Here is an 18,659-nt window from a genome sequence, read left to right on the forward strand (position 1 = left end):
CCATGGCAAGACTAGGCGAGTGGAAGGGGGAGAGACAGAGGAGCTGCAGCTTGTGTACAGTAGAAGGAGTTTGCCATCAAAAGGCAACAAGTCTCATACCCTGCCCTGGACGGTGACCCTTCCCTGTGGAATTCTCCCCTCTGACCTCTAGGTCATTAATCCCGAGGCTGCCAAATGACAGTCATCCATCACGCCTCCTGACGAGCATCCCAGCCGCCTGTGAAAGGGCCGCCCGCCCTCCCTTCTCCCCTGGTGCTCATTAGTGGGCCTTCCTGCTCCGGGCCAGGTTTCCTAATCAAGTCCCTGGCTCCTCTCGCTTCCCTTTGGGGCCACTGGGCGGAAGCTGCTCTGACCCTCCCTCTTTTAGAGGCCAGGAGGGGGTGGAGTGATTAGTGGGGAGAGAATTGTTGAGTGGCCTTTCAACCCCCCGAGACTTGTGTGTCCAGCAGCTCCTTTGACGTGATGGGGACCCAGGGAGGAAACACCACTTCTCCATCCTGCGGCAGGAGAGGGGAAAGCAGCCAGTGCCCACAGGAACTGTTGCAGACCACTGAAAGCAAGCGGATGGTGCTTGGGGGATACCCGGGGGGGGAGGAGCCTGCAGTACCTCCACTGTCAGTCAGGGGAGGCTTCCCTGAGGAGGAGCTGAATGGTTCTGAGGAGCATGAGTTGCCAAATCATTAGGGGAGAATCTAAAATCATATTGTTAACCAAAAAAAAAAAAAAAAAACCAACCAACTGAAATTAAAAAGCAAAGTGAAAAAAATATGTGTGCAAACATACCAGAACAAAAAATTTTTAAAAAGAAGAAAAAAAGAACAAATTTTGAAATGGTCCCATCTCATCTCATTTATTTATAGTTGGGCAAACAGACCCAAAGTAACTACATGTTAACCGAGGCCATATAGCCTGTGAACTGGGCCTGGTTTTCTGCCCATCCCAAGGAGAACTGGTGGCCATTCTGGTTGCTTGTAGGCTTTGGGAGTTGACTCAAATTACACTGCTGCTTCATTGAATGTATTTTTAACTCATCAGAAGACAGGCATACAAAGGTATCTCCTTTCTTTATTGGATAATCACATAATTCTGTTTCTCTCTTTGGCCCATCACAGGGACCCCCATCAATCGAATCCCCATCATGGCCAAGCAGATCCTGGACCTGTACATGCTGTATAAGCTGGTGACAGAGAAGGGGGGCCTGGTGGAAATCATCAACAAGAAGATCTGGAGGGAGATCACCAAAGGCCTAAACTTGCCCACATCCATCACCAGTGCCGCATTCACACTGAGGACACAGTGAGTGGCCCGAGTCTTGGGGAAAGGAAGCCGAAGCTGGAGAGAAGGGATGTTTTAACCTAGAGGAAAGGAAGGAAGGAAATTCCATTGTCCAGTAAGCAAAAATGAATGGAATTCCCAAAACCACCAGGAGCTTTCTAGATGATCCTCTTACTGGACCTAAGTAAAAATGACAGCCACATTTTTTGAGTGTCTCCTGTGTGCAGTGATGACATATTTCATTAAACTTCACAATCAGTCCTGTGAAGTAGTTGTTACCCCATTTCCCATATTATAAAATGTAAAAGGTGAGTTAGGTCAAGACAATACCAGCCTGGGTATCTAAGTGGTAGAACTGAGCTTCATACCTGGGCTTCTCTGACTTTGAAATCCACACTCCTTCTAGAACATTATCTCCCAAATAGCACCTTCACTCTCATCCTGGCCCTTTCCCTTTGCCCTGCAGCAGAGGGCCCAGAGGAAGCCAGGCAGGCAGGTCACTGGGGCTGGTGGCCTGTTTTGTAACCAGCTGAGATTATTACAAGGGTCATGGAAGCAGTGAAAACAGCAGGTGCTTTGGTGAATGAAGGCCAGAGGGGAGGGTCTATTCTTTTGGAATATTCTGGAAGTAACTCTCAGGAGAGTAAGCAGCTGGCTTCTCAGGAAGTATGTGATGGCTTTATGGACAGTAGAGGGTTTATCAGAACTGTTTGGACAGAAGGGGCAGCCTCTCCAGGCCTTTGGGTAGAGACTTGTCCCCAGGACATCTGACACAGAGACAGACAGAATTTAATGGGGAGTGTTGCTCCTCTCTGACCAGACTGACTCAGAAGATCAGTAGATCAAGGAACCAGAAAGACACCGTATGATGTGGGCCTAAGCCCTCCCAGGGACTAAACAAAAGTGAGTGTCACTTACTTCCCTTGGTGAAGAGCATGTCCGGGCTCAGAACTGAGTAACAGTTTGAAGTCTGGGTGGCGCCTCCACAGTGGTTCCATGTTTCTCTTGCATCAGGAGCTCTAGGTTGCTGGCCCGTTTCAGAGGCTTGTCCATTTCAAGTGGGCGCTCTCAGGGCTGCGTTTGGAATGTACCTTGCCTCCTTCCTTACCTCCAGGTACATGAAGTATCTCTATGCCTACGAGTGTGAGAAGAAGGCCCTGAGTTCCCCAGCTGAACTCCAGGCTGCCATTGATGGCAACCGGAGGGAGGGCCGCCGGCCCAGCTACAGCTCATCCCTCTTTGGCTACTCCCCTGCCGTCGCCACTTCTGCCACTGGGGCCCCTGCCCTTCTCTCGCCACCGAAGATTCGCTTCCCCGTCCTCGGGATGGGCTCCAGCAGTGGCCCCAATGCCAGCAGCCCGCGGATGTCCACAGCAACCACACTCAGGAAAGGTTTGCAGGACCCTGGGGGAGGAGGGGGAGCGGTCTCCATGTCCCAGATGCGGTGGGAGGGTTGAGCGTGGGTTGGTACAGTGTCCCTGTCATTGCCAGGTGAGGGCGTCCCAGTGACAACCGTGCCCGTGCCAAATCGCCTGGCCGTGCCTGTGACCTTGGCAGGCCAGCAGGCTGGTACTCGGACGGCCACGCTGGAGCAGCTGCGGGAGCGACTGGAATCAGGGGAGCCCCCTGAGAAGAAGGCCTCTCGGCTGTCAGAGGAGGAACAGCGCCTGGTGCAGCAGGCCTTCCAGCGCAACTTCCTCAGCATGGCGCGGCAGCTGCCCATGAAGATCAGGATCAACGGCAGGGGTGAGCACTGGCCGGGGGCTGTGACTGGGGTGGAGGCCTTCCAGGTACTGGTCCCTAGCCTCTCAAAAGTGTGTAGAAGCCAGAAAGCCACATGGGTCTTTTCTGGCCACTGAGAACTCCGATAAGTCTGAGCCCTTTTTAGGGGACCAGAAATTGCCGGAGGCATTGCCTTGTTCTCTAGGAAAAAGGAAGTCCAGTAGTTCTCGGAGCAGGAGCCAAGCCCTTCAGGGACAGCTGCCCGGTCTCTCTCCCCCTCCAGGTTTGATCTGCCTAAATTAAAGGGCTCAGCCTACACCCCAGTACCTCTTAGAACACAGGCAAGCGCAGGGCAGTGGTCAGTCTAGGAGGAAGGAGACACCTCCATTCTGCACTGGTGAGGGGTCAGAGTTGCCACTGGCCAGGAAGCCAGTGACCCCTTGGAACGCCGGAACAAACAGCTGACCGCCTCTCCCGCCTCCTGCGTGTTCCAGGTGTCCCACCGCCTCACCCTGAGCTCCGCATCTGCGTCCCTGTTCCCCCTCCTCCCCTTCTTCCCACCCCATTTTCTTTGCCATCCTTGTCCTTGACTCCATCTCACAACAAACACAAATAAATGCGCGTTGCTGTGGAGGGGGCCTGGGAGGTAACAGCCCGGTCCAAAGGCAGTGACTCGGGTCCTGCAAAGAGCTAACAGGCAGACCAACCGCCCGCATGCGTGCCTGGCTGTCTGCGTGGTGAGAGGGCAGATTCTGAGGGGACCTGGGGAAGGGAAGTGACTGGGGAAAGCAAACCTCAGGACAGTCTGCTGTCCTGAGCAAGGTTCTAGATGCTTTCCAACAGTGCAAAGCCTTGTCTGGTGTGGCCAGGCCAGGAGGGTGGGAGGCAGAGGTGCCCGAAGGCTTGACTGAGCGCGTCTCCTGATCCCCAGCAGAAGACAGAACAGAGGCTTCGGCTGCAGCCCTGAACTTGACCACGAGCAGCATTGGGAGCATCAACATGTCCGTGGACATTGACGGCACCACCTACACAGGTGAGGCGCCAGTCTGAGGGGCCACTGCACACGCCGAGCGCAGCTCCTGGGGCGTCACTGTCGCCCTGTCTCTGAACACCTTCCAGAGGGGGCTTCCTTTTATGCGGTCTCCGGGTCCCCACAGTGAAGTGGCTCTTCAGCACGGGCTGAGGGTGCTCACGGGATGGCAGGCCCCTCCACCTTTGGCAGGCACTGAGACCTTTTCTCTTGCCCTTTGGACTCCTGTTTGGCTCATTAATTGAGTCTTCTAACCTGAGAAATCATCATTAACACTACATCTTTGCCTTTTAAAAATTGTCTTATAAGCTAGAGCACTGCTGTCTGTTTCCAGTCTTCTGATGCCCGGGTCACCTTTCTTTGACTGTGGTTCACCTCGTCCCTTTTGCAAACATCTGTCATTCCTTTTCTTTTAAAACTCACGGAGGAGCTAGATGCAGACAAAGGGGGCCGAGTAGAGGAGTGACCGCCTCTATTTACAACCACTCCCCAGTCGTCTGTGCTTCTCTCTCCTGCATGTAATTGGGCAGTGTTATTCCTTGGTTGGTTAAGCACCTGTCCCAAGGCTTTCCAGGGCATTCAACTTAGTTTTCATTGAAGCTGTGTTCCTGTTCCCACTCCCACTTCATCCGCTCAGGGATGAATTTGAAAACAAACCCACTTGGTTGGTTAGACACAGCGTGGCAGGTGGAGGCCAGAGAGCCCGGGCACAGAGGGCGGGCATCGGGCACGGGCTGTGCCTAGTGGGACAGGCTTAAAGTCGCCCTTCTGTTACAGCTGGGGACACCTCTCGGGGCTTCTCTGTCCCTTACTCTGGAGGGTAGGTGTTAGGCCCCTTGGGGCACCACCCTGCTGGGCCCCTAGGGAGGGTTGGGAGCTGAGGAGGGGTCGTGTTCCTGAAAACAGCCTGCAGGGCCTGGTTGCCCTGCCCCCACCAGGAAGTCTTCAGAGACCACATCCAGAGGTCTCCGCCTGACACACGAGGCCCTCCAAGGAGGCCAGGCAAGCCAGCAGGTAGCACCGAGGTGGCCTGGCCTTCTCATGGTGCCACAGTAGCCTGGGATTGGGTTCTTGGGCAAAAGCAGGGAAGGAGGTCTGTGTGTGGATTGCCACCTCCTTTCCTCTTTGGCCGGGAGATAGGAGATAATGCCTTCCCACAGGATGGCAAGCCATCAGACAGAACTGAATGAAGCCTCATACCTCTCCTGGCCCCACCCCTGCTCCTCCTGTGCCCTTTCTCACTCTGTGTGCCATCCCCTGGCCTCATTCTGGAGGGCCCCTCATCCCTAGAGCTGAGCCAGCGCTGGTGCTCTCTCCTGCATGTTTCTCTGCACCGATCCTGCCGGCTACGTTGCTGCGGCGCCTGCACCAGGCCTGTCCCCACCATGCAGTGTGTCCTTGCAGGCCTCCTGCTCATACTCCTCCCAGACCCTGGAGCATCCTTCAGTGTCCCCTCAGTCACACCACAGCCCCGTGTCGGCCTCGACGTGTGTGCCACCTCTCGGCTTTCTTCGTTTATTCCCCTCTTCTCCCTCTCCCTTCATTTGGCCACTTTCCCCAACAGCCAGACATGCTCCGCTCCTGGAGCCTGGACACGCTCCTGACCAACCTTACCTGCCTCCCAAAATCTTTATGTTTCCACGGCACCCCCTCCAGGTGCACTTCCTTCAGAGCACTAACAACATTTCAGCAATGATTCTATTTCCTATCTGTCCCCCTCACCAGCTCTTGTACCCCCAAAGGCAGGACTTTCTCCTGTCAGCATGAACACAGTGTCGAGTGGAGCCTCATGCACAGCTCGGCAGCAGTAGAGACAGTGGAGATGAACTGACCCTTGTCTTCTCATCTGCTCACACGGGCGTCCCCTCTCCCCCAGGCGTGCTGTTTGCCCAGAAGCCTGTGGTCCACCTCATCGCAGGATCTGCTCCCCAGAGTGTTGGTAGCAGCGCCAGCAGCAGCAGCAGCTCCCACTGCTCACCAAGTCCTACCTCATCCCGGGGCACCCCCAGTGCAGAGCCCTCCACCAGCTGGTCCCTCTGACGGGCAGGACCCAGCTTCCTGCTCCCCGCTCTGCTGTCAAGAGTGGAGGAAGTTGATGCACAGAATTTACCTCATCTCACGGAGCCCACGTCAAACACCGTTTGGCCAGATGTTGAGAATTTGGACGTGTCCGTCTGTCCTCCAGGCTCCATTCAGGTCCTGCTGTACTCTGGGGCAGGGAGAAGCTGTAGGGGCAGGACAGGGCAGAGCGTTGTCCAATCAGGGATTGTCCTGGGGAACTGGCCGGGGTCAGTGGGCATCCAGCTTCCTGCGTTTCCAGGGCCACCCCTGGACACAGTGTATCGACAATCTGTAAGCAACACAGGGCTGGAGGCCCTCCAGGTCCCTCCCCTTTAATTTATTTCCCTTCCCCTGCCTTGTGCCATGACCCCAGGGTCACTGGCCTCTTCCCCTGCTCACTCCCCCAATCTTTAATTCCCGTGTGGGGCTGCTGAAGCCAAGCACATGCCTTGATGGCCCTTTCATGGTGGACATAGGGTGGGGCCTTCATCCCACCTTGACTATAATGTTTGGGTCCTGGATTATGGGTCCCTCAAGTTCAACTCTTGAAGCAGTCCTCAGGGGTCCATGTCCCCTTTTTAGTGGTCTCCAAAATGGATACCTGAGGGTCTCCAAAATGGGCACCTGAGGGCAGTCTTCAAATCCGAGGGCCTACTGGGCATCTGCTGAGGAGCGAACAGAGCCTCAGGGCTGCCCAGGCAAGCTCACATTGACATTAACATTGACTCTTTTCTGATCCGCCCAAACCTTATGCTCCCCACTCACCCCTATGGCCAGCTCTCCCAAGAATTGCCCACTTGTCCCTTGGCTTTCCCCTTCTCGTGGGGCCATCTCAACCCCAACATCCCCAACCTGCCAATGTCAGGTTCATTGAAATACCTCAGATTTGTAATTGTTGATGTTTAATTCTTCAGGAAGTATTTGCATCTCTGAAATCTTTTTTATATATGTTTTGCTGACTTTTGGGTTTTTTTTTTAATTTTAAATTTTTTATTGTTGTAGCACCAAAGAAATGAGAGCAGATCACCCCCAAAGCCAAGCAGATGACTTGGTACCCCAGCCCCTCCAGTCTTTCCCTGAGACCCCAGTGAGGAGGCAGGGAAGAAGGCAGGAGAGATGACTCAGGGATCCCAGTGGCAGGGGAGGGGCGGGATGGGGACACCCGTTGGTTGGACATGCCAGTTCCGAAAGATGGTCCTTGACCCACTTCCTGCCAGAGTGGGACTGGTCCCACACCCTACTCCAGCTCACCGGGGGGAGCAGGACGTCTCCCCTTACTCAGCATCCCCAACTCAGGTCAGGGGTGGGCTGTACAGGCAGGCTGTGGGCCTCACCCAGGCTGTGCTGGCTTAGGGGGTAAGGGAATGCCGAAAGCTCTGCCCTGCCTCTTAGACCCTGGTGGAACCAGCTGCTCCTGTGTCATCAAGAGTTGGTTCTCAGAGAGGCCCACCTCAGTCCAGTCAGCCCTGCCATGTTTGGTGAAGCAGCAGCCTCGGCAGTGTCTTCAGGCCACAGGGTGAAGCCTGCACAAGCCAGTGCCGGGTTCTCCTGGGGCCCCATCGGTGAAAGGAAAGGGAAATCAAAAGCTTGAGCACAAAACAGATACCTCAGCCTGGTAAGCTGCAGCTCAACTGGACTGCATCTTCACTCCCTCCGTGCCCCCCACCCACCACACACTCACACTCACACAAACAGCCCCACCCAGTGGGGCCAACCTTCTTCTGGGAGCTGGCGCCCTGGCAGGCGTCACAGACCTGGCGCCAGTGTGTCTTTCTCAGGGGTTTGGTCAAAAAGGATAGGCCCCCAGAGGATGCAGGGACACCACACTGGTCACTGGATCCTTTCCTGGCCTCAGGTAGCTTGCCAACCTGCCCCTCGAAGCGAATCCATGCTGCTCTCATGGAACAGCAGGGTCTTGACTAGGAAATTTGGGAGTGGGGGCAGGTGCCCAGGAACGGGGCTCTGCCAAGCAGAGACTTCTGGAAGGTGTAGTCCTGGAGCCACGAGGCAAGCAGCTGGCCAGGGCAGCTATGCCGCCCCCAGAATACATGTAGGAAAGATGTGATAGCACATGGGTAGCCTAGGCAGTGATAAATACCTCAGACGTCCTCTTGCAGCAAGTGTCTGTATATGTTGTGGTTATTTTCTATCTTACATGTTCTTGAATGTTTATATTTCAATAAACCTCTACCTCTTCACACAAATGGATCTTTCAGTGCTTTCACTGCCTTTTCTGTAGGACATAAACAGGAGAGCAGGAGAGGGAAAAGCCTACAGAATGAAAGAAACTGAGCAGAGTGTACCTCTGACACCTTGGTTTCTCCTGAGTCTGTTCCCTGTGACCACCCCATGCCTCCCGTCCCCCAAGTGCCCATTCTGTGTTCTGGACTTACAGGGTCCGCTGCGGTTCCGTCAGCATCCAGATGGGGTCAGGGGATGGCCTCTGCTTAGTGAGCCTGATGCCTTCTGCTGTGTCAAAAACTAAGAATAAGTATGGTCCCCACACTTGGCACGCTCGCCTCCAGCTATAACAACAGAGAACTCAGCCTTGTGAGGCAGTCAAACAGGGACTCCTTGCGATTTTGAAAGTGAAGATGACATGAGGCCAGTCTTGCGACTATTATTGATCTTTTAAAGTTTTTTTTTTAAGGCTTATGTTACTTATTTATGCACATAAGAGCTGGGTTTGAAGTGTAGGGTGGATGAGAGGATGCCCCAGAGACAGAGTGGGGAGCAGAACAGGCAGATGGAATACACTGCTGAGGGGAGCAGCGGGTGAGACAGGAGAGGTCTATGTGCCATGTGGGTCAGCTCCCTCCCTGGGGATCAAAGTCCTGTAGCGGCTGGTGATCGCTTCATAGTGCTGAGACTCAACCCGTAGTGCTTGAGCTACCAGGGAGGGCCCTGATCTTTTAAAATCTTTGGAATGAAATAACCAAGGCTTTAGTATGTTAGTCACTGTGTGTTGGTATCCTGCCTCACAGCTTCCCATGACCTTCCTCCTCAGTAGATCATCGAGTAAAGGCAAGTTCAGGAGACATTTGAGATGGAAATGAAACCAAGTGACTGGCAGGCATGCTGAGGTGAAGGGGCAGATGGAAGAGCCTTCCAGTAGGGAGAGCAGGGCACCAGGCCACTGCAGTTCTATCCCATTACAAGCTAACAGGAGAAAATTGAGAAAGATATCTCACAGACCTTGAAAAAAGGAAGAAGTTCTAAGACTAGGTGTGAGTTTCCTTTCCCCCCAAAAGAAATTCACCAAAAAGATCCCACAAAGTAGAAACACAGACTGGGAGAGGATACTGGAAAGGACAAACAAAATAGTAGCTATGGTTTTTATTTATTTTTTTTTTAAGATATATTTATGCATACAAAACCGGGGTACAGGCCAGAAGTGTGGAGGACAAGAGGCAGAGTGGGGAGCAGAATATACAGAAGTATTGAAACACACTGCTGAGGGGAGCAGCAGGCAGGTCAGGAAAGGTCTGCCATGCCATGGGGGTCACCTCCCTGGCTGGGGATTGAACTTGTGCTGCAGCAGCTTCATCAGCCTCACAGAGCTGTGCTTCAACCTGTTGTGCCACTAGGGAGGCCCTATGATGTGCTTTTAATGGTTATTGTTAAGACAAAAGCAGAAAGGAGTAGGGAGAGGGGGGCAGTCAAAAACAGGTGTTTGAGAAGAGGAAGTGATCCTTAGGGACAGGAAAATGCACCGGAAGCCATCCCACCGCCAGCATCATGGAGAGATTGGAGAGCATTGGGAACTGCTCCAACACTCTGGGGCATGTCAGCATTATGTGAAAAAGCAGCTCAGCAGTTCTGGACAGCTACACTCTGGACGTGCGCCCCAGGAGCCGGGACAGCGCTAGGAGCAAGGTGATAATGAGATTACCATTATGGAGCACTGTATGGCCAAACACTGTTGAAGTTCTTTGCATGAATTAACTTAACCTGCCACATTATGAATTAGGACTTTCATCCCCATTTTACAGAGAGGTTGCGGTCCCATGGCTAGTGAGATGCAGAGGTGGCTTCTCAGTCACTGCTGGGGAGCCCAGAGTCTAAGCTAACCACCAAATGCCAAGTGCTAAGCACTCTATATTCTCACATTTCACACTGCACTCTCGGTGCCCTGGGGCCATTCTTTTCTTGTTTTAAAGATTTATTTATATGCACACAAGAAATGGGGTACAAGCTAGAGGAGGGTGGGAGTGGTGGTGAGAGGATTCACTAGAGACAGAGTGGGGAACAGAAAAGTCAGATTGATTGTAATACACTGCTGAGGGGAGCAGCGGGCTGGTCAGGAGAGGTCTGCTGTGCCATGTGGGTCACCTCCCTGGCCGGGGATGGAACTCGCAGTGCAGTGGCTGTGGATAGTGTCACAGTGCTGTGCTTTTCACCCTTTGCACCACCAGGGAGGTGGGGCCATTATTTTCTCCGTTTCACAGATGAAGCTGAAGAGCGGGAATGTGCCAAGAGCCACAGCCAGTGGGAGGCATGGAATGGACTCTCTAAGGTGGCCCTGGTTCTGCAGGTGCCTCGCTTTTGTGAGGGGATTGCCAGGGTGTTGGTCCTTAACTGGTCTCTGCTCATCCATGTGGGTTAGCTCCCTGGCCAGGGGTTGAACTCATGACGCAGTAGCTGGCGATAGCTTGAGAGCACTGAGACTTTATATCCTGCACCACCAGGGAGCCCCCTAATAGAGTGTTTTTATTTAAATGCCACTCCAGACTATCTTACACGAGTGCTCACTTGCAGAACCTAACAGCACTCTCTCAGCACAACTCTGGACTGGGCTCTGGTTTGAGATGCTCTAATTTGGCCAATCCCACCTGTCATGAGGCCCACACACAGGTCCCAAGTGGAGGTGAGCCGCTGGTCTGGCCAGAAAGAGTGAGCACAGTGGCGTGACAGCTCCAGCAGGTCCCTAAGCAGAGCATTGACCCTCGTTGTCTAGTCAATCCTGGGATTTTTTTTTTTTTTTAAAGATTTATTTATGCTGGCCCTCCCTGGTGGCGCAGCGGGTTAAAGCACAGCACTGAGAAGCTAAAGCCACTTCAGCATGAGTTCGATCCCCGCCTGCCCCGGAGGAGATCCACATGGCGCGGCAGACCTCTCCTGACCCGCCCACTGCTCCCCTCAGCAGTGTACTTCGTCGATCTGCCTGTTCTGCTCTGAACAAATAAATAAATCTTAAAAAAAAAAAAGATTTATTTATGCATACATAAATAACTGGGGTACAGGCCAGAGGTTTAGGGGTAGTGATAGGATTCACCAGAGACAGTGGGGAGCAGAACAGGCAGATTGACAAAAGTACACTGCTGAGGAGAGCAGCGGTCGAGACAGGAGAGGTGTGTTGTGCCATGTGGGTCACCTCCCTGATGGGAAATCAAACTCGTGCTGCAGTGGCTGCGGATAGCTTCATAGTGCTGCACTTTAACCCACTGAGCCACCAGGGAGGGCCCCAGCCCTGTGGTTCTGTATGCACACAGCTGGGATATGTCTCTTTGTTTCTGAGTGAGTATCTAATGTGTACCTTGTGATTTTGTGCACGCATTTGTGTGTGTCCATCTGAGTACCTCTGCACATACACACTTGCCCCAGAGGCTGAGGGAGGAAGCTAGGTGGGAAGAGAGGTAGTCGCCAAACTGGCACTGAAATTGGATGGACCGGGCCTGAATGCCAAGCCCCTGCTCTAGCTGCTGTCGCATGTTTCACTATAACCCCCTCTCCCAGTGCATTTGTGTAGGTCAGGGGCCATTTACACACCCTCACCTCCATCTGCCCTCTGGGTCTTGCCCTAAAATGTCCTTCATTCCTGGCAAGTGCCTATGCGTCCTTCTTCAAGGGTTCAGAGGTTCAGAAGTACCCTCTCTTGGGGTACTTCCCTATCTGCTGTCTCCCCACACTTCCCACAGTGCCTCTCCTCTCAACAGCACATTATAACTGTCCCCTCAATGGTTGTGTTCCCCAAGGCATAAGCTTTGGGGGCAAGGAGCTGTGTGATTCACCCATGGTTCTCCTGTGTACAGAAGCGAGCCAGACATGCAGTAGATGTCAATAAATGCTCAAAGAGTGAATCAATAAGCAAACGAATGATCTGGGGCAAAATGAGGAAGAGGCAGAAGAGAAGGAAGCATAGGGCAAAGCTAGGGGCAAAGCTTCCTCCTAAGAAGGAGGAAGAGTCTAATTGGTTTATGGACAATGAAGATGAGAATGGGGTGGGTGGCAGAGTGGGTGTGTTGTGTGGAGGAAAAGGACAGAGAGCACCCTTCTGTCGGAGCAGGAGGCGGCCAGCCTCATTCAGCTCTTGGAGTCTGCAGTTCTTCCTCTTTGATTTCAGGGCAGCTGTCCCCCTGGTGCCAGCCAGTCCACAGCCACCACCTAAAGCAGGGATGTGCTCTCCCTTCCAGCTCTTCCCGGCAGGCCACTAAATGTGGAGAGGGCTAGAAGAAATGGGGCATTCTGGGTGCATGCAGCATGGACCCCAGATCACACCCACCCCATTTTTACCCGTCTTCAATGATTTCTTTCCAAGTTGCATGAATGTCTTCATTATGTCTAATTTGCAGAAGTGGGTACTGCAGCAAAGACTCCCTGGCTCACCACAGACACTCCTGTGCGTTTCTCTTACGAGCTCCCTAACTTGAACCCCGTGGCAGAGGTCATGTCACTTCCCACCAGCCTGATCCTGGGCCAACTGAAAGGGCTCAGTCAGGTGTAGATAAGACAAGGATTCTAGAAGCAAAAAGTTTACTGCTTTAAAAGAGCATGATCGGGAGTTCATCCCCCCCCCCCCCAATCCCATCCCAGAGAAGGGGATCTGGCTTTGGTATATGATTTAGGGTTTGGGGAGCTGGGCTGTTCCTCCTCGCCAGGTGGCCCAACTCCTGCCCCCAGGGCCAGTTCACCCCAGGTGAGACTGGGTTCAAACACTCCCAAGGGGTGAGCTGGGCAACCTGGCCTGGGGCCACCCACAATGCCGCAGCAGCAGGGAGCTCTCTGCCTCCAGGGCCTGCACACCCCTGGGACACGGTCTGCCTGCCCCAGAGCCGCTGCAGGTGCTCCAAGCAGGCCTCTAGACATTGGCAGCTACTCCCAGCTTTTTCTAGAGCCTCCAGTTCACCTGTGAAGACCCCCATTCCAACAGGCGATGGGGCTCACCTGGCTGGAACTGTTTGCTCAAACCAGTCCCTCAGTTCTCTCCCCAGGCATCCTTCCTCTCAGGAGCCCCATCTCCTCTCAGGAGGTCTCCTCTGAGCACCCCAGCCCACAGAGGCTTCTCCCAACTCCAGGCTTCAACTGTGGACAGGTTCTCTGTGCACACCAGCAGACCACCATGTGATGGCTGCTCCCTGGACTGTACGGGGTGGAGGCCTTGCCCCAGTCTGCCCCTCCCGCTCTTGCATTTTTCCATAATAGCTCTAGACCCTCTCACCCAACGTCAGAATCCCTGTAGGACAAGACTCAGGCTCCCCTGCTTATCTGCCCACAGTACAAGAGGATACAGTTTGACTCAGGGTGCCCTTCCAGGCTCACCCTTCCAGCTGTCTTGACCTACCTGGGTGAGCATTGGTAACTGTCCTGGCGGGAGGGTGTGCCTGCGCCTGGGCAGGGCATTCCACTGACCTCATGGAGAGCCTGTCCTTGCCCCGGGAGTTCTTGGCTCCTGTGGCTGCTTCAGCTCCGCCCCAGCCCTGCAGGCCTGGCACCAGCGCCTCCTGCAGGTACATTCAGTCCAGGAGATTAGGGTCTCCTTCCAGCCTCCAGCCTCTGCAGTGAGTTTGCTGTCAGTAGTGTTTGAGTATGTTGTGGCCAGGCCTGCCCCCGACTTGTGGTATGACCCTGAGCAACTCTTCCCTACTCTCTAGTCTCAGCTTTCCAACTGAACTGAGGCAGGGCGGGGTTGGCGGCTGCACGGCGGCTGGGAAAGTCCCTCTCTGGGCTGGGTAGAAGCCTTTGCACTGCCTTCCTTCCCCAGGTACCGCTCCAAGAATGAAGAGCAGGGGTTGAAGTGCAAGGCAGGGCCACAGGTGTGCAGGGCCATGTTCATCCACCCACTTGGAGGGGGGCTCTGGTGTCATACTACCCTAGGGGACCCCAGGCTGGGCTCTGGGCCCAGGGATTATTGACTCATCTGGTCCAAACAGTGCTGAGTCTTTTCTATTTGTATGCAAGAGCAGGGTCCTGGGGGCAGAAGAGACTAAGGGTCCTCTCCCACTGCCTCCCTTCCCCCAACTCCCAGCACCCTCACTGGTCTCCTAAGCCCTGGTGTGGCCTCCTGCACTCCAGTCCCTGGGATCTCTGCAGCTGTGCTGCTGCAGGTGGGTCAGGGAGCATTTCACCTCTTTGCAGGAGGGCTCAAATGTCCCTCCCCCTATGCAGGGCAGGGGAGGTTCTGCAGCCTCTGATAAGGCAGGCCAGAGCCAACCTCTGAGGCCCTGCCTTCTCCACCAGCTGTGATAAGCACAGCCATGGGCCCAGCTGGCTGATAGCCCTGCCTGGACCATGCCCTGGCTTTTATACAAATAACTTGGAGGGACTACCCAGCAAATAGAGGCTCCAGATGTGCAACCCTCCACCTATGTATGGACCCAAAGCCCATCACCTGTCCACCCCAGCTGCTGATCGCTTTGCAGTTCTAGCAAGAGGGCTGGGGATGCTATCAGGGAATGCTAGAGAACAGACAGGCTTGAGGAGGCAGATTGTCAATTGGGTCCCCAGGGTCACTCACCCTAGTCTTGTGAGGAAGCTGTTGCTCTGGGAGGGTCGACTGTGGACTGAGACCCCCCACCCCCAGGTCATTAAAAACTTAGGTACATGCTGTCCACTCTCCTCGGCTAGGATACTGGGGACCCCCCAGAGGCATCAGCTTGAACGTGGCCTCTTCCTCCCTGGGATGGCAGCTCCGCTAGGGGTGATGGGATTACTAAGGAAATTCTGCCGACCAAGCTTAAACCAGTCACCTCCCTCCTTCCTTCTGACTGGCCCTGGGAGCATCACAGGAACTCTGTCCCTTCCTTTGCCTGCACGCAGTGGCCTGGTCCTACCAAGCCATGTACTGCACACTCACAGGGGCATCATTCACAGACAACACCATTCAATATGGTCACACTGTTGGGGAATCAATTCTGTGTCCTTTGGATTCCTCTGCTCATGACAAGTCTTCTCCTGAGAACATGACCTCGCATATAGCATGAGCCCTGAGCATTTGGTTTTCAGCCTGGTGTGGTGACCTGCTAGTGCAGGGAACTTCCCTGGGGCTGTAGACAAACCAGGAAAACCGTGGAAAAGTGGAGCAGCCTCACTCTGCGTCAGAACCAGCAGCCGAAGCGAGCCTTGTCCAGCCAGTATGGTTTCTGTCACTGCTGCCGCAACTCCAGCTTCAAAAGGGCCTCAAGTGGGGCCTAAAAATGGCCGGACGGCTCAGCCGCTGCCACTTGCTCACCACCAGCTGTACCCAGAGCTCTCTCTCAGGAGCTAGGTCTGAGTATGTGCCAAAGAGAGAGAAGCCAGGCTCTGACTGGGCCTTGGGGCCACTGTGCTGCCTTTCCCATACCCCCTGCTCCCTCGGCAGAGCTCTGTGAGTGGACACAGTACAAAGGCCAGAGGTGTGCTGGGCACACCAGCAAGACCAGGCATCAGCTCCATAGAGCTCTGTCGCAGTGAGTCCTAAGCTTAGGATGGATAAGAGAGCTTGAGGTAACCCCACCTCCAGAACACTGGTCTCTGAGGAGCTTCCAGATGTGGAAACTGAGATGCTGGGGAGCATGCACTTCAATCCTTCCACCCTAACCCCATGTCCTTGCTTTTCCCTAGTGATTTATTCATTTTTAAAGATTTAGTTATGCATACAGAACTGGGGTACAGGCCAGAGGTACGGGGGGGTGGTGAGAGGATTCACCAGAGACAGAAGTGGGAGCAGAACAGGCAGACTGATGAAATACACTGCTAAGGGGAGCAGCAAGCAAGACAGGAGAGGTCTGCTGCACCATGTAGAACCCCCTGTCCAGGATCAAACTTGTGCTGTAGTGGCTGTGGCCAGCTTCACAGTGCTGTGCTTTAATACCCTGCACCACCAGGGAGGGCCTTCCCTAGTGATTTAGGTGGCAAATAAACAGCAGCCTCAATGACTGTGAAATAGTTCTCAGTTCCAACTCTTTTCATGAGCTGCAGGTCTCACAAGGTCCTGGCCCCTTGCCGACCAATCTTGGGTTCATTTGCTCCTAATTTGGGAAGGTGGTGCTGAGACCCTGGACACACAGGGAGTTCACTGCAGAACTTGGCCCATGCTCCCCAAACCCACTTCCCTGTTTTCCTGTGTGGGAGTCTAGAAATGGTAGGAGGTGGGAACACTGGTGGTGAGAAGGTCTCAAGTCAGGTCACTCTGACACCTCACTGGTTTCGATAGCTGAAGGACAGGGTTCTGAGCGCTATGCCTCACCTATTTGGGCAGAGAACCCACAGAGTAGTAAGGGGCTACTCATTTGGTGTTGTCCTCACCCCATCCCCCACACCCACACTCTTCATCTTTGAGTCTCAGAATCCTAATGCTTTTTCCACCTGTACCCCCAGGCACCCTGCCTCCAACTCTGTGCAGGCACCCACTGAAGAGAGGGTGCATTGGGCTGAAAGCTTCCCCCACTCCTCACATTCCACAGGCCTCTTGTCCACCACCTACACTCCAAGGGCCTTCTTCCTTCTAGAAACTGTGGCTCTCGTGATTCCAGGCCAGTTGCTACAGCTCCCTTCCAAGGTGTGCCCCCATATTTGCCCACTATACCTGGCCTCTCCAGAATGGATCATGAGAACTGGCCCATGCCTGGGAGTAGAACACACATTTCCACTCTGGCTCCATGCCTATCTGTAGCCCCAGCCCTAACTGAGACTGAGCTCTGCCTGGCTTGGTTTCTTTGGGGCTCCTTATCTGGAGAGGGGAATGGCCAGATTTTTGAGTTTGTGGAACCAGTGCAGAGGAAAGCACAGTAACCAAGTGCTGTGGGAACACAGGGAAGGGGAACCTGCGTCTCCTGTGGATCCCAGCAAAACTTTCTGGAGCAGTAATTCTAGGGTTGAAGCGTGAAAGTGAATTAGTCGCCCCCAGAGAAGGCAAAGTTGGATGTGGCAGACAGAACAGAGAGCAGAGGCAGCAGGATGAGAAAGGGTAGGGTAGCTGGGGTCTGGAGGGGCCAGCAAAAACCCAGGGGGCCAAAAGGGAGGTGGCAAGGAGCAAGAATTGCTGTGGGCCTCACGTGGCTAGTCTGGGGGAGGAGCCTCCCCCTGCTGCAGACACACATAGAAAAGACTAGTGAGGGCCCTCCCTGGTGGTGCAATGGGTAAGGATGCAGCACTGCAAGCAAGCTGTAGCCCCGGAGGTGATCCACATAGCGCTGTCCCGCCCTCAGCAGTGTACTTCGTCTGTCTGCCTGTTCTGCTCCTCACTCTGTCTCTGGTAAATCCTCTCACCACCCCTGCACCTGGGCCTGTACCCCAGTTCTGTATGCATAAATAAATAAATCTTAAAAAAAAAAAAAAAGGCTGGTGAAAACAAGCTTCAAGGCCTGGCAAAAGAGCTTAGGCCTGAGGGGTCTAGGATACAACACATGCCTCCTCTAGAGGTGACCCACCCTCTGAGCCCCTAACCACACAGCCATGGTCACAGCCATCCAGCACTGCAGGAATGAGGTGGAGAATGGGGGCAAGAGGTGAAGTCAAGTCATACTTTACCTCCCAAATGATTGATATTTTGCCTCTCTTTCTACTAGGCGTGAGCTCTTTTAGGAAGAAAAGGACGAAAGAAGGGAGCTGTAGTAGTAGAATCTCAAGTAGGTTGGCTGCGTGGCTTCAGATTTGCAGAGAAAGGGAGGTGAGAGATGGCTCCTACTCCACTTCAGAAAAAGAACTCCTTGGTTACAGGAAGACAGGGACAGAGAGCGATTCCTGGGTTCTCCGTGGAGCGAGGACTGTTGGGAAGATGGGCCAGACTCCCAGAGAGCCTGGCGCCAGGACTGGACGGGGCACTGGAACTTCTGTGAGGGCCTCCATCCTCCGCTGCTGACGCCGCCCGCCAGCCTTGTGGGAGCCATGGAAACCGCGGGCAACACGCAGTAGTGGGAGGAGACACTAGAGTCCTCCCACCTCATGTCAGAGGAGGAAACGGAGATTTGACACCGGCTGGTGAAGCGGCGGCCGTAGCCAAACACTGGGATGTGGGCAAGAATGGTAACTCAATTTCCGACCCCTGAGGAGGCCGATCCTAAAGGGGCGGGATGTGTGGGCGGGGACAGCCGGGGCTCTGGTGGCACCCCCTGAGCGCGGGAAGCGGCTCCTGAGTTTCTACATTGAGGGGCGGATGCATTTGGTTCCCTCCAGACCGGGAACCCGTCTGGAGGCTGTTAGCGTGTTTCCTTGTCTTTAGTTCTTTACTTCTGGTAGGTTGTGTAAATAACGGAGATTTGGGGGCCCCAAGCACCCTGAAAGCGACTCAGATCCCAGCTGAAGGGAGAGCCAGAGGTTAGGGAGGAGCGAGACCGCCGCCGCTCGGAGGGATTCGGCTCGGACGGCGACGGCC

At 54.1% G+C, this 18,659-nt stretch overlaps 1 protein-coding gene across 1 annotated transcript in view; it reads left to right on the forward strand.

The window, feature by feature from the left end:
• Positions 1-8,281, forward strand: part of ARID3B (AT rich interactive domain 3B (BRIGHT-like)) — a 47,422-nt gene extending 39,141 nt beyond the window's left edge. Inside the window, exons 5-9 of the mRNA XM_012728606.1 lie at positions 1,113-1,296; positions 2,390-2,667; positions 2,767-3,021; positions 3,932-4,030; positions 5,904-8,281. Of these exons, the coding sequence (XP_012584060.1) occupies positions 1,113-1,296; positions 2,390-2,667; positions 2,767-3,021; positions 3,932-4,030; positions 5,904-6,067 (980 nt within the window). The 3' untranslated portion in view covers positions 6,068-8,281. The remainder of the gene's footprint in view (positions 1-1,112; positions 1,297-2,389; positions 2,668-2,766; positions 3,022-3,931; positions 4,031-5,903) is intronic.
• Positions 8,282-18,659: the final 10,378 nt, after the last annotated feature.

This window comes from Condylura cristata, unplaced genomic scaffold (assembly GCF_000260355.1).
Source record: "Condylura cristata isolate star-nosed mole 26May11 unplaced genomic scaffold, ConCri1.0 scaffold00023, whole genome shotgun sequence".
Classification (NCBI taxonomy): domain Eukaryota; kingdom Metazoa; phylum Chordata; class Mammalia; order Eulipotyphla; family Talpidae; genus Condylura; species Condylura cristata.